At 38.7% G+C, this 15,756-nt stretch overlaps 1 protein-coding gene across 6 annotated transcripts in view; it reads left to right on the top strand.

The window, feature by feature from the left end:
* astn1 (astrotactin 1) overlaps positions 1 to 15,756 on the top strand; it is a 371,669-nt gene that overhangs the window by 223,122 nt on the left and 132,791 nt on the right. For all 6 annotated transcript variants that reach the window (XM_044033647.1, XM_044033610.1, XM_044033638.1 and 3 more), the window contains one exon: positions 3,094 to 3,282. In XM_044033647.1, coding sequence (XP_043889582.1) covers positions 3,094 to 3,282 — 189 coding nt within the window. The remainder of the gene's footprint in view (positions 1 to 3,093; positions 3,283 to 15,756) is intronic.

Genomic DNA, 15,756 nt, shown 5'->3' with positions numbered 1-15,756 from the left:
TGCTCATTTGTCAATGTGTGATTATCATGTCGCTCTTTTACTCTCCCTCATATTGCCACTACAAATCCCCGCCTTTTTATTCATACACCATATCTATTTTCACGTGTGGCACCAAATTCTGTTTCAGATTCATACCACCAAGTATTTTCAACGTCAAGTCCACCCAACACTGTTCTAATTTCATGCTTTGACAGTAAGACTCAGGCAGAAATCGTCAGAATTCATAACAATCAACTCATAATAAGTACTTTTTTTTCTGAATTCTGAACTTCTGAAGTCTGTTTAGAATGTATGAAAAAAGCCCGTCTGACGTGAATAAATGGATGACTAATCCTAATTAAAGTTCCGGGAAGCAGTGGAAAATTTTTTTGTAGGTTTCATTCCACTTAGTTTTGGAGGAGGAAATAAACAACCGCATGTTTAAAATGGAAATAACACAATACGACTGTATTATTATAAAATGATATAATCGGAGCTGTATCTGAAATAATAAAAAAACAAATCCTCATAACTGTTATTTATAACTATCAATGTTAAGCACATTACATCATCCTCATCATCGTTCAGCAGCACGAGTTTGATGTGCTGTGATTCTTACACAGAAATGAAAGAAAGTCTGCTCTGTGCTGGTTTGTCCTTCCTGTTTCTTCTTCTCTCAACAACATTCAAAATATTGTCACCAGAGAAGGAGGAACTCTTGTTTAGGTTTGTCCAGGAAGCAGTTAGTCACCCTTGATATTTATGTAGATATTATGTGATGTCTGTATTGGGCCCCTAAGGCCATGTTATCCACTCATGGGGTCTTGACGGGGCCCTCATTCAAATAACATGGGTTATGTTATGTGATGTGTCAAATAGGGCTCCTCAATCACAATATTATCATTATTAGACCGCCCAAAAAAATCCATCCATCCACCGTGGACCAACAGGAAATCGGCCATTTTTGATTTAGCCACCATTTCGCCATGAAACAGGAACAGTGACCACATGAGCTCAGATCTGTGCGTCCCCCCCGCCTCTTCATTCAAATACACACACACAATACACACAAATTGACTGTACAGAGACTGTCGGTGTGTTTGTGTGTGTGTTCAGGGGAGAGAGAGAGAAACAATCAGAGCTCTATTCATGCCATTGTAACATAAAATAAGGTTTAAGAAGTAATATTGAGATGAGTGGAGGCATCGCCAAACAAATGAACGTAAGACGCAGCACCTGAATCCAGGTGCGGCTCTTGACCTCTGAATTTTTTCATAAAGTGGATCATGACGTTTTATTTTAAATCACAGTGAACTGAACAATTAAAACTGGATTCTGCTGATGAGCCTTGTTTAAATCAGTATTTATGGAGGTTCATGTTCCCAAAACCTGAAGTGAGTCATTTCTCTGCTCCTGTCATGTTACACACCGTGTTTCTCTGCCACAAGCAGACGCTCACAGCTCGTTCTCTGCCTCGGGCTCGTTAGTCTTCCTGCAACTGATGTTAGCTCGTACTAAATGTGTGTCCACGGTAAAAAAAAAAAACATGGCGTGTAATAAGAAAACTGGGAGCAGAATATAGAGACAGTGATAAAGTTGAAAAATGCTGACAGCAGGAACACATCAGTGGCAACACAAAGCAGCATATTGTAAACATGAAAGATTCTGTATTCTGTTTGAAACAACAGAACAAAAAAAGTGCTGTGTTTTGATCATCCCATGCTGATTTATTTATTTATGTGTATATATACCAAATTCCATCTGCATTATATGCACTTTTAATCTCTTGCTACATTAAGAATTAGTCTTGGGAATTTACCATTACCCGAATTCAGCGATTACTGCAAACACATAATTATTATTAACATCAATAGAATTCAGTTTTTACAGCTTTTTTCCTCGGGTTTATCATGAGCATCACTGTGAAGTGAAAAGAAAATCACAAGCCACAACATAAAGCAGGGATTGACTGACTCTGTATCGACCAGCTGGAGGAGCATATCATTTATCTGATATATTCATGCTTATCATCCAGTGCATCCTCACCTTCGTGTTCACACTCGTACATGTTTTACATCAACATTCATAGATACACACTCGATATATAGCAGACGAGATTCTATAGATACTGTCATTTTAAAGTGCATTTATGTGGAAGAGTATTAGGGCCACATGTAAAAAAAAGACTGAGATACAGAAAAATAATAAAACAGCATGAATTCTGAGATTAATGTCGGAATCCTGACTTTTTCTTTAATCTCAGAATTCTGTCTTTTTTCCTCAGAATTCTGAGATTAAAGTCAGAATTCAGAGATTACATTTAGAATCCAGCCTTTTTTTCCTCAAAATTCTGAGATTAAAGAAAAAGTCAGATTTTTGACATTAGTTTGCTCAGAATTCTGACTTTTTTTCCTCAGAATTCTGAGATTAAAGAAAAATTCTGAAAAAAAAGAAAATCTCAAAATTTATGCTGATGTATTACTTTTTTTTTTTTTACATGTCACAAACCTTAATATTTAAATGTAAACATACTCATGGCTAGTTTATTCAATTCCTGCCAATAAACCCACGTACATTTTGCACACTGCACATTTAAACACCAGTTAACTACCATTATATACAACAAAAAACATGTAATGGACCACAGTTAAACTATAATTATGATAAGGACTTCATATATCTGAGCAGTTATGGTGTTCTTGTATGTAAATTTGTATTGTCACCAAAATCCATATGTAACAGTAGTGATGTAGAGTCTATGCTATGAACAGTGCACATATTGAGTGAATATACAGTTATTCGTGATGTTGTTGTGTTTGTTATTGTGAGAGAGAAGTTTATTTTTCCAGTGCTGTACTTTGGTTGTGATCCACACAGAGTCTCACAGCTTTGAGTGTTGAACCTGTGAGACTCATCAAAAGATTCTTGAAAGATTAATTTCTTCTGCTGGGTATTATAAAAGACGGCTGAACAAAGAAAATAAAACATGTGTGTTTGTTTACACAATTATATTTGTCCTTTGAAACCAAACTCTGGCTGTTTTCTTTTAGGTTTTTTGTTTAACTGCAGACATTGAACCCTTTTTCTCTCGTTCCTCCCTCTCTCTCTCTCCAGCCTTCAGCTCGGCCATCCATTCTCTGGACGGGGCCACGCAGCGGAGTGACTTTGTCGCCATCCTCAGGGAGTTTGGGAACCACTACGTGCAGGAGGCGGTCTACGGCTTCCAGGAGTCCTGCACCATCTGGTACCCCAACAAGCAAGTCCAGAGGAAGCTGTGGCTGGAATACCAGGACATCAGCAAAGGTAGGACACGGATATTTATTGTCGGAGCGTCAATGGTGAAGAAGGGAAGGTTATTTTTAGACCTGTACTAACTCATAAGCTTCAAGATCATCACAATCAAAAACACTGCGGGAGTTTTTTGTGTGTAGGAGGGGATTCGATTGTTATTTTACAAAAGAGGAAGTGTTCGCAAGCAGAATTATTTCGAATGCACATGCGGCCTCTTTGACAAAGATTCTCTTCTATTTTTCTCACTGAGAATTGTAATGAACTCCCACAGTGAGAACCTTTCAAAGATCCTATTTGTGTTGTTCACTTTTCACCAAGCATTTGTTTGAGTGTGACCGAATGACACAAACATGCATTTATCATCACAGTACCTAAATACTCAACTCATGGCAACTTCTACTGTACGAACAATACGTCTGACCTTTGTGTTAATTTAACACTAACATCAACACAAAGCGATGGGGAAAGCTTCCTCCTTCAGGAAAACTTTTCCTCAATTCAAACGGTTTTAAACACCATTAAAAATCACAAAATGCAGCCACCGACAAATTGAGTTCCTCAGGCTCCGCCATTTTATCGCCACAAATGTTAAATGTTACAGCTCGGGAACTTTCACCAACTTTCCAATTATGATGTTGTGAGTATGATACGAGGGGGGTCGTTTGAATGGAAGTATCTTGTGAACACAATTAATACTTGGATTGCAATATTTGAATACCCAAGCTTCTGTATTTTTATTTAAGTTTAAATATCTACTATAGGGATTTAATTGCATTTACTCACTGTAATTGCTGATTGTAGTGTAGTGAGAAAACCAGTCAAAACAGGTAAATAAGGTACAGTTAGGTACATACTGTATATTCTTGTACAAAGACACACATTTCATCTTTCTGCCTCTGCCTCCACCACCACGATGGATTTGAAAAGGAACAATCAAGATGTGATTAAAGTGTAGACTCTCTTTAGCTTTAATTTGAGTGATCAAACAGGGATTAAAGCTGAGAGTCTACACTTTAATCACACCTTGATTGTGGTGGTGTACAGAAATGACCAAATGTGTCTTTTATAGTGCATAACAGTAAGTTATTTTTTGGAAGAATCTGCAGTTTCTATCAAATAGGTTTTTATTAGTTGCTGCTTTTTATGTTCTTTCTTTTAGTTTTATTGTATCGTTGTTGTCTATGTAAACACACATTTTACGCCTTTTTGGTAACACATTTTATATTAATATAATGAATTAAGTCGAAGCATATTTTTCTTTCTGTATAATCTAGTGGCATTTTATATTTAGATGGCGTCTTCAAACAAGTGCAGAGGACTTTCTGTCTCTGCCTGCACTGTATCTTTTTTAATTTTTGGCATCTATTATAATACAAAATAACTTAAAAGTAGAATTAAATTGTCTTAACGTAATAGTCGACCAAAGGATTGTTTTTCAAATGTATAAAACATTCATGTGTGACACTGGTATCGTGAAATTAGATTAAGATGGAGCAAGAGATAAGGTGACTCTTTCTTACGGTTTTCAGTGTTGTGTACCTCTGGTGTCACACACACCACAGTTTGAGAACCACGGCCTCAGCACGACTCCGTACTGTCTCTCCAGCTGTGTCATTTGCACTGATCAAATGCATCTGTGTCTGTTTCACGACACTTCAAAACAGTGCGACGCTACAGTGGTGTTGTTATTTTTTAACCATCTGTTGGAGTCCCGACGCTGAAGAAGACAAACCATGTGTAGAAGATCATAGTGTGGCTTTGTGCTTTAATCGGCTTCATCTCAAGCAATTACACTAAATCCCATACACCATCCTTAAGGAGCATTCTATTTAAACAAAAACATTCAAATAAACACTGGCATATGTCAGAACATCCATCTTTTCTTTCTTGTTACCTGTGCTCAGTAAGTCACAGCAGAGAAAACTAATAGCCTGTCTCTCCCCACCATTTCACCTCAATGCTTCTTAAGTATCCCGAGTCATTTTCCTTTCTTTCTTTCTTTCTTTTTTTTTGGTGCCAAGGCCACTTTTCTTTCCCTTTTCCCCCTGCTTTGTCCAAGGACACCCCTGCTGCTCCGCACCTTTCACTCCCAGTTTACCTCTCCGCTGACAGATGGCATTAGATGACCACCCTCATGAAAAGTGCATTACTCTTCATTTTCTGCCTCTGACACACCAGTTGCAGACGCTGCTAAATGATTCAACACAATGAGGGGGAAAAAAAAAGCTCCTTTTCAGTTTCTTTGGATTTTCTTCCATTTTTTGGAAGCTGTGAAGTTTCATGCTACATCAAGGCAATGTGTGTAGTGTCAGTTCACCTTTGAGACAACTTTTCTGCAGCTGCCTGTGTCGCCTTTACAATCTGTCTATGTAACTTCCTCTGGCCTTAGACCCTCCAAAAAAAATACCACCACCAACATTTGATCAAGGGAATATATGTACTGTTTTCTCGTGATTATGTGTGCACACTTTCGGACAATGTATGAATCATTATCTTGTTTCTACAGTATCCTAAGTAAGGCTGTCAAATTTTACAAAAAAATAAGACATTTCTTTCTTACCTCGTTCTCACGCCACGTCTGAGTGCGAGCCATTTCATCCGGCTATCGCTCTACATGTACGCATATGTTTTGGTTGTGTTTACCCACAATGCCTTGCGTTGAAGTCCGCTGCCACCATTTGATTCACTTGAAGTGAACCGAGACCTGGGTTTTTTGGCGGACCAGAGTTCGCTTCAGAGTTCTGTTCACACCTCCCCAAACTGTAAACACAAAGAAACAGATGTTTCACCAACCGATCGGAGAACGAGAAGAGAACGCTGGATTTGCAAGAGTCCATTGTGACGTGTCACTGATGTCAAGTGAAATACGATATGGTGTCAACACAAGGGGTCGGGCGCTTAATATTGTGTCAGTGTTTGACTTCCTGTTCCGCTCGTGCTGGATTGTGCTGAATTGAAGTCATCCGGCAAAAATAGAACATGCCAGTATTCTGTGCGACGACGGAGTCGGTACGCAACGCAAACAGAGTTGGTGGAAGCTGACACGTCGACTAAAGTGGACGATTATCGCTTTCGCTGCTGCAGCAGAGACGCATTCAGTGTTTGCAGCGTTTTTTTCACAATTTCCACGACAGTTATATAAACCATTATTATTTCCTGGTCACTAATGGCTTTAGATGTCGACAGCAATAGGAGGCCATATTTTCCCCACGCTTTTATCAGTGCTCATGTTGCAGAAACACATACACACACACACACACACACTCATAATATGCCTTGATCCGTACGGGACTGAAAATGTGTTTGTCCAAACCAGTGTGAAATGTATCTAGACTTTATTTTCCCCCCATCAAACATGGATGACAGTGATTACGTTGCGCCATGAAAGATCCGGAATGATTCAATCTAAGTGGGTAACAGTTTCAAACGTGGCCCGGGATCATCAATTTCCCGGGAAATAAATAGATTCCACTACTGGCAAAAACCTGAAATCAGAGTCATCTTTCTTAATCTCTTCCTGGCTTCTTGGAAAACGTCCTGGCCTTTTTGGAGGGAGTAATGAGCTCACAGGAGAGTTTAATGATCCATGTCCTCAGCCTTTGCTCCAAATACAGGATGTGCCCTACAGTGCAGCCTCCCTTCCATATTCAGTAAGACGCTGAGGCGATAGTTTTCTGAATCTCCACTGCCCCGAGCAAAGCTGCTCCATGCTGCTTTAAAGCTTATTTAGGAATATGAGTAACATTCATAGCCAGTGTAAACAGATTTTAAAAAGAATGATCAGCCATAGTTTGACAGGCTACGTCGTAAACACTGCTGTTCTACACAGGAAATATTTCAGACGACTTTGTCTGTGTTAGATGATTTTGTACCAAATCAAATACTGTGGGCTGCTTTGTGAAGCCTAATAAGCAACAAAATTGGACTTTTACCCAAAAGAGCCACTCTGCTAGAATAGAGTTTCACTTTAATACAAAATCAATAAACGGTGTCCCTGGAGTCGTGATATTTTGTGGCGTTTTCTGCATCGACTGGATGGCAAAGCGGGAGTTCAGTGGGTGAAGGAAGAACAGAGTCTGCAAAGGTAATTGAAGATGTCGTCCACTGAATATTTCCTGTACTGACAAAGCTGCTTAGGAACAACACAAACTGACACGCAACACATATAGTGGGTCATGAGCTATGGCTGTGTCTTTACAAAAAATGATACAGTGATGATAGTTGGGGACCGTGTGCATGTGGAGAGAAAGAAAAGAGAGAGAGATCCCTGTCTGGGTGATTAATAGCACTTTCTTCCCCTGCACTAGGCTGTGATATGAGTTTCCTATTGTCAGGCACATGACCTCAATTACCACGCCAGAGATCAGACAAGAGCGGCGAGAAAAAAGCCGCCACCACCACTCGGTGTTCGTGTTTTAACAGAAAATGCATTTGATTGGAAGGTTGGAGACCTTTTTATAGACAGTTGGAAGCAGCTGTGTCTGCTCCTGTGTGTCCGTGTAAGGACGCCACACTATGGAGACACATGTCCTTAAAAATAAATAAGTGCAATGTTAAACCAGTGGCTTTAAACCAAGTTTCTGAAGATAAAAAAGAAACTTGCAGTTACCCGAATGGACGAAGCACAAGACCAGAGCAGAGTGTGCATTTTCTCGTACAAATTCACTTTGCAAACAAAAAACTCTGTGAAGGCCACTGTAATTCCCCATTGTTCCTCGATAATGTTGTTTCCAGCAGTTTCAGTGTTTATTATATGTCAAGTTACTCTCTAGCAAGGGGACATAGAGGTAGTTGGCAGAGACTAAAATGGTAATAATAATAATAATAACAAGAAACTTACTTGAAGTAAAACTCAAATTGCATTACGTAATTTTACATATAAAGACAGGCAGGAAAGTGTACCTTTTAAAAACAGTTATTTTAAATAAAACCCATGGAAGATGAGATGGAAATGAAACCCAATTTTAAAACACTAAAAGTAAGAGTCTGGATAATAACAACCACGTCATAAGACTTTAAAAAATAAATTGAGCTTAATGGAATATAAATTAAATTAAAAGGAGAAAGGAAAAACAACTCAAATATCACTTGAATGAAAAGGTGAGTCTTTCTTTCTTAGCCCTGAAGAGTTCTATAGGAACATTTCCTGCTCGCAACAAATTATGTTGTTGTTTTTTTGTAAATCTGATACTGCAAAAAAAAAAACAATGCATCAAAATCAATGTTTCTGCCAATCATTGACCATGCTCATTAGATAATAATAATTATCTAATTCTCCTTGACATTTTAGTTTTTTGGGGGGTCCTTTAAAGGGTTAAAATTTGATATTTGACATGTATATTTCAGGCTGCAGTAGTTTAAAGACTGACTCATTTAAAGTGGAAAAAAATATTAATATATAATGTTTTACAGCAGTTTTTGGGAAGGTGACATTTTCTGCCGCTAGGAACAAATTGGTAAGTTTCTTAAAGGAACTCTTTAAGGAAAATTAATAAACTTCAGATAGATTGTAATACTGTGGTGACGTGCATGTAACTTTGGGATATGATGAGAGCGACAGGATATAAAGAAATAGAATGTCCTTTCATAGAAAACATGAGGCAATCAATGAGCAGATCTTCAATAATTCATATCCTGTGTCCTTGTCACACAAAATGGTCGACGCTCCAATGTTTTGTCGAGGATCGAGTTCAGAACTTAATGCAGTGTCAACTGGATGCTCGTTGTTATATTGTATATTAAACTTCTTACCGTGCATTACAATAGATGTTAAAGCAAATGTGTCCCTATTTTAAAAAACGCTGCTGCTTTCAAAAGCCCTCACAAAAATTGTGATGAGCCTCACTGGAGCGCCGCGCTTCTTTCCACAAACACAACTGAACTTGCACATAAAATATTTATGAATATTTGCTTGAAAATATCTTCTTAATAACGACGTGTTTTGGAGTTCTGTCAAAACACCCAGACAAGCAATTAAAATACACATGTGCTTCAAACACACCTAAAGGTGACAAAATGCACCTTGTTAAATTGTAAAATGTCAAATGAAATTAAAAAAAAAATCCTCATACAGATGGAGATTTTGAGACACAATTAAAACTGTGTCTGCCATGAACAGATAGAGAACAGTCTGTACGGTCTATAACAAATAACCAGTTACTGCGTTAGTCAGACGGGAAGCAAACTTTTGAAACACACGGAAAATTGTTTTCCTACTGAATTGTAATGATTTAAATGTCTCAAAGTTGTGTCAGTTAGAAGTGGATTAAGGGTTGCATTTAAACATTCAATTAGATCCAATCTGGTCTCTCGATGCTATTCGCATGTTCTATAATAAATATATAATAAAAGAAACCACATGTGGTCACACGGTGGTGTAGTGGCTAGCACTGTTGCTTTACAGCAAAATTTACAGGACATTTTGTCTCAATATCCAAAAACAGGCCAAAACATGGAAACTATGTTCAGGTGTTTTACAGACTCATTCCTCTCTGGTGACAATGAGCATCCAATCTGGTCAAGAGGGGGCCGGTCTAGAGAAAATAAAGCGGGGAAAAACCACCTCATTAGCAGGTGGGCAATATGAGCTAAAAAAAAAATGAATCTATGACGATCAAAAAGGTCAATAATAACATTGACAACTGTAATTAAAACACCCTACATACTTTTTTATGTATACATATATGTATGTGTGTGTATATATATATATATACACACACACATATGTATCTGTAATTAATGTTAATTAAATGTCGAAGGCAGTACATTTAATACTGTGATAATAACAATCAAATGCTTTATTATTCCTGTTATTATACTGCTAGAAATTAAAAAAAGATACTATTAAATTGTGTTTAAACACATGATATTAAGTGGTGGGCCGCATGTAATCGATTGGGAGGCTGCATATGGTACACAGGCCGGCAGTTTGACACCACTGACATATTGGTTTTGACTTCTCAGCTTTTCAGAAACCGTTGCAGTATTTTTTCTGATGGCCAAACTGTGCGTGTTGTCTGCGATACGCACATTCGGTGTTCAAGGGTTAATGTAAAGGAACTGAAGTAAATGTAATGGTCGTCCGTGACGCACTCCACCTTTTGCCCCGCGACTGCCGGGTATAGGGTCCAGCTCCCCCGCATGTAGAGAAGAAGACAATGAATGATGAATGAATGAAAAGTTCATGGATGGCGGGAGGATTCGGAATGGGACTCGACTTGCTAATAACTGACCGCAAGCTCAACCGGAAAGGGTGAAATCCTTGTAGTGTTTGTGTACAGGGACAGAGACAGAAGTCCAATTTACCAGCGTAGTCGAGCTGAGCACGAACTGTCACTGTGAACTGAATCTCCTGCTATTGTTTCCACCTCCAGTCGACTTCCTTTTCCTCTCCTCTCTCCCATCTTCCTTTGTCTTTCTGTCACGGACTCCCCAGCCGCACTCGCTGCGTCCTCTCTCAATTACCTGACCTCTTTCCCTCCACCTCTGCTCCCTCCCCTGCCGTGTCAGGTGTCAGCTCTTCGCCAAGTCTCCACAGAGGAAGCGGCGCGCTGTTAAGTGTGCGAGTGTGATCGCCCTGCCGGCAGCTGCGGTAAAAATAGCTGCCTTATTTATTCTATTAGGGCCCTGTCATTTTAACTCCGAAGCAGCAGCAGCAGCAGCAGCAGCAGCAGCAGCAGCAGCAGCAGAGAGAGAGGGAGTCTCGCCCCGGGGCGAGAGGCAGCGGTTGAGGAGGAGTGAGCAGGAGAAGGAGAGAGTGAGCAAGTGAGGATGAGCAAGAAAGGCATAGTGGAATTTATTCACAGCTGACCATGACCTCATGACCCCCCCCACACCCACCCACGCTTCACCTGCCTGGCTGGGAATTGCACAGTTCCTGCTTGTTCCTCGTCCATGCTTCTCTCGATGCATTCTTAATTACGAGTATTATTCATATATTAGTTTTCAGCGTCCCAAGGCTGAAATGTGCAACACATGCATAATGACCAGGCTGCAGAAAAAGAGTGAATTTGTTCTTCCGATGGCAAAATGAACTCCTGTTGTGAAGCCTGATCAGCTGTCAATCACTCAAATAGAGTGTGTTGTTTTTTATTGTCTATTTCGCCCCTAAATGGGAACATAATTGACAAATGAATGGGCTAACATTATTATTATTTATTGTATCAAACTGTAAAGAAAATATTTTTCCTTTTTAAATGCATTACACATGTCATACCAGTCACAGGCTTGCTCTTGTGTAATTAATGCAATTGGAAATTGTTGTTAGTGACACTCAGTGACAGTTAAATCAACGTACCTGTAACAGAGGGAATAAAAAAGGACAACAATGTTATAAAAAAACACGGAAAAATGTTGACAAAATAATTTCCTGCTGTGACTAGTCAGGGATATTATTCATTCATGGTGTTTTCTCTTCTTTGAATCAACTCAAACACAATATTTTCCTCTATAAATGACTTTTAAAAAGTGGGAGGTGTCTTATAGATGATATAATTGTACAGTATATACAGTAACTGCGTATGCCTGCACATTCAGTTCCTTCTTCAACCGTTTTCCAAATCTCTGATTGACTGCATAATGTTTCCAGATGAGAAAAATAACTATTCATGAGTAAAAAATGTCAAACCCATTTTGATATTGACTGCATTCTGAGCTGCATTTGCTTGAAAATGACTTGCTGTTTTTTTTTTTTTTGCTATGACATGAGATTCAGGATATAAGACAAGCACATTTCAGTGTGGCAAGTGTTTTAAAAAATGCTGTTTGTTGTATTGCCACAGGAAAATATGCCAGTCAAGATTAACATTCCAAGTCCAATTAGCCAGTCTGATGTCAGTAAAATTGATTATTATGGCAGCGTGCCGACTAAATAATTGGATTATTTTGAGATCTGGATGAGTTTGGTCACACACTTCTCAAAATCAGTAGAATGTCTGTGTCAGGACTGTTTTTATCCGTCTTTTATTCCCCACTTCCTGTTTCATTACCTGACCACACCCACTCCTGTCCCTGCTGTTTTCACCAGGTCAACCTGTGCATATATTACTTGCCACATGTCCCTGCTAGATTGTCTTTTACCTGTTGATCGTTGACCAGGTTTGTGTTTTTTTTTTTTGGATTTTTAGCCGCGCCCTTGCCGGATTTCGACCGCTTGCTCTGTGCGCCTGATTATTTCATTAAATCATTTGGATTTTGGACCTTTGTTCCAGTTTGTGTCAAGCCGTTCCTGTGTTTGATGCACTAACCACTGCAATTTGGAATGCTCAAAAGCATTGTGCCAAAAACAAAAGAAATCAGTTTGGACTTGAGCAAAATGATTGTTGATCCTCACACGTGTCAGGAACTGGAGTGCATTTGTTTTTTGTGGAATCATTTAAAGTGGAAGTTGGGAAATACTTTTAACGAAGTGCAATTTTCATAGGGGCTCAGGTGTGTGTGCGTGTGTGTGTATATATATATATATATTTTATATATATATATTATACATAAATGTGTATATATATATATATATATGTATGTATATATATATATATGTATATATACATATACAGTTTTTTAGTGTGTGTTTTTTTTTGTCGAACCTCCCTTTAAGTCTGCACAGCATCTCTTTATGAAGACGGAAGACACACACTCAGAAAGTGTGAAATGTGTTGTGGTGAAATGTCATCTGGAGAGCATTTAGCCCGAGGCTATATGGTACTCTATAAATATTCTACATGTTCTGTCATAGTTTTAGGTCTCTGAAGGTTGGATTGAATCTCATACATGTCTGCCAAGGCTGCACTTTTCTTACACCTGAAGAGTGGAAGTCCTAAAAATCATAGTATACAGTGTATATATATATATGTATATATATATATATATATATATATATATATATATATATTTATTTATTTTTTTTCTATAAAACAGTACAGTATTTCCTGATAAAATGGCTGCCTGTAACCATTAGTAACAAAATAAGTATATTATTTATAAAGCAGGTTAATAGCGTATGCTATTGGGTAATCTGTATTAAAGGAGACATATTATACCCTATTTCCCCAATTAAAATAGTTCTCTGGTGTCCTAATGAACATGTCTGTGACATGCTTTGGTCAAAATACCATAAGGATGAAGCACCATAGCAGTTCAATAACCCTGCTAAACCCGCCCCTTTCAGAACACTCGGTTTTGTGCCTGGTCCCTTTATATGCAAATGAGACACAGGCAAACACACACCCACTTCTTCCAGGGGGTTTCTGATTTGTCCTCTTTACTGCGCTCACTCTGCGCTCACTCAGCTGCATAAACTGCCGCTGTATATGTGAGTGTATCAGACTGAGTCTGTGCTCCGGTCATGGAGGACGTACTGAACACATATTTTTAAATATGACGTGTCAGAATGGTCAGTTATGAGCTCTGTGTGACCTTTTCTTAAAAATGTGTGTGTTTGTACGTCGGTGGTGGTGCGAACACACAAACACACGTTTGCTGACTTTATCCGGCACATTAGCTTCATATATAAAATCCTCTGTAAAACACTGTGCTCCACTGTGCAGCCACCAACAGCACACTTGTCTCTCTGCATTGACATAATACCGCTCTTCCTCCCTCGCCTGCACTCTCGCAGGAACAAGGTGGAGCTGAGGTGGAGCTCTCCAAGTAAACTTACTGGTGGGGCGGTAACATTCGCGGTGAAATGCACATGCTGCCGTCATAAGCGCAGGGAATTCAACATCGAGCGTTTTATCGCCTATACTTACACTAAGGGGGACCACGAGAACATGACTGAGTATTGTTTTTCCACACTTAGGGCCTCCAGAGTCCCAAATATAAGTATTAAAATGGTTAAAAAGTTGATTTTGCATAATATGTCCCCTTTAAGACTAGTCTGCCACACAATGTATAATTGCCATGTGTTCTCTTTAAACATGTTTTGTTCCATAAATCAGAATCAGTAATGCTGTAATAATCCTAGGTGGTAAATTGGGTTTCATTCCAGCAACTCACTACTGTTACAATGGGATCATGTTGTGTATGTAATGGTGTATTCATGCAGATTCTGTTGTTTTTCTTGGCAATCACAATTAATATATACAGTACAGGACTTTTTCTTAAAAAAAAAAGACTTTTTTTATATAAAATATGATTCAAAGCAAATTGCAGTGAATTTAAACTAGAGGTTCAGAGCACCTAGAACTTGTCCACCTCTGTTTTGTTTTAAAAAAGGACAAAAAGCACGTGGACTATTCTGTGTAATAAGAATAGTTTTTGCATATCATTTACATAAAATGTTTTCCACTCAGTTCTAAATTTGAATAACAAGTAACATTTCAAAACTTTCCAAGTATTGGGGGAGGAATTGGACTCAGTGCTTCTCTACTTCCCTGACAAAAACTGCTCCCATGGGGAATGTGCTTTACACTTTTTTTAAAAAATGGCTCTAAAACACACTTAAATCGCTTTATCTTTCACTTTAGTATTAAACATTTTAACATGGAAAAACAACACCCTTACAGTAAGTGCATGAATGGCTGGAAAGATGAAGGCTCCCTCTTTGTGGAACATAACAATCAATCTCAGCAAGCTAGAAACTCAATATCAACAACTTTCCATGTGCAACTATCCTGATTATGGACGTTCTATAATGACAATCGTCACAATCAACTTATTGTAAGTACTTTTTATTGCAACGTGCAACCATTCCTAGTTAATGCACTGATAAAATAACATCTTGAAATGCAGTAGTAAGGTTGTTAATGTCTCCATGGTGACATCATTATAAATAAATTGTGTAAGTTGTGCATTTTTGGGGGATCCAAGGAAGCGATTTATTCTGAATTCAATTTAAATAGGAATCAGTAACAATTGTTTTGTTGTTGCCGATCTCACATCCAAATCATATCAAAGGTGGGACATGGGATACTAACATGCTTCACCACAAATTAATTTGGGACCTTGAAGACATGTCTTTGTTTTCTGATCTCCTTTTCTCCTTCTGTATTTCTCTCTTGATAAACTATCAGTGTGAGAGATCAGTAAGGTCAAGGAATGACAGAAAAGCATGAGTCCAGTCAAGAATAAAAAGATCTAAGAGTCGGGAAGGCAAGAGAATAAGGTGAAAAGGGTGAGAGGAATGATGAAGTGATTGGACAAAAGACAAAGACAGAGGAGCCGGAAAAGGATGATGTAGGAGGCTGGTGAGATGATGATGAGAAGTGAAGAGAAAAAATGAGAGAAGAAAAAAAACACAGAGAGATGGCAGCGGAGGAGGTGAGAGGAGAAGATTAAAACGAGGAAGACACCATTATGACAAAGAGGAGGAGGAGGAACAGAGGAGATGAGCAGCAGAGAAGACACTGAGGAGGTGTTGGATGGAGGTGTGGAGGAGATGTCATCTGCCTCTCCACAGAGGAGGACGAGGAAGCAAAGTGATAAATGTCCTCGTTCTCTTCGGGCACCAGACAATTATAGACGGAAATAGAGCAGATCTCTGCTAACTCG

This window comes from Solea senegalensis, linkage group LG1 (assembly GCF_019176455.1).
Source record: "Solea senegalensis isolate Sse05_10M linkage group LG1, IFAPA_SoseM_1, whole genome shotgun sequence".
Classification (NCBI taxonomy): Eukaryota; Metazoa; Chordata; class Actinopteri; order Pleuronectiformes; family Soleidae; genus Solea; species Solea senegalensis.
The sequence above is the reverse complement of the archived record's forward strand: the minus strand, read 5'-3'. Positions and strand labels throughout refer to the sequence as shown.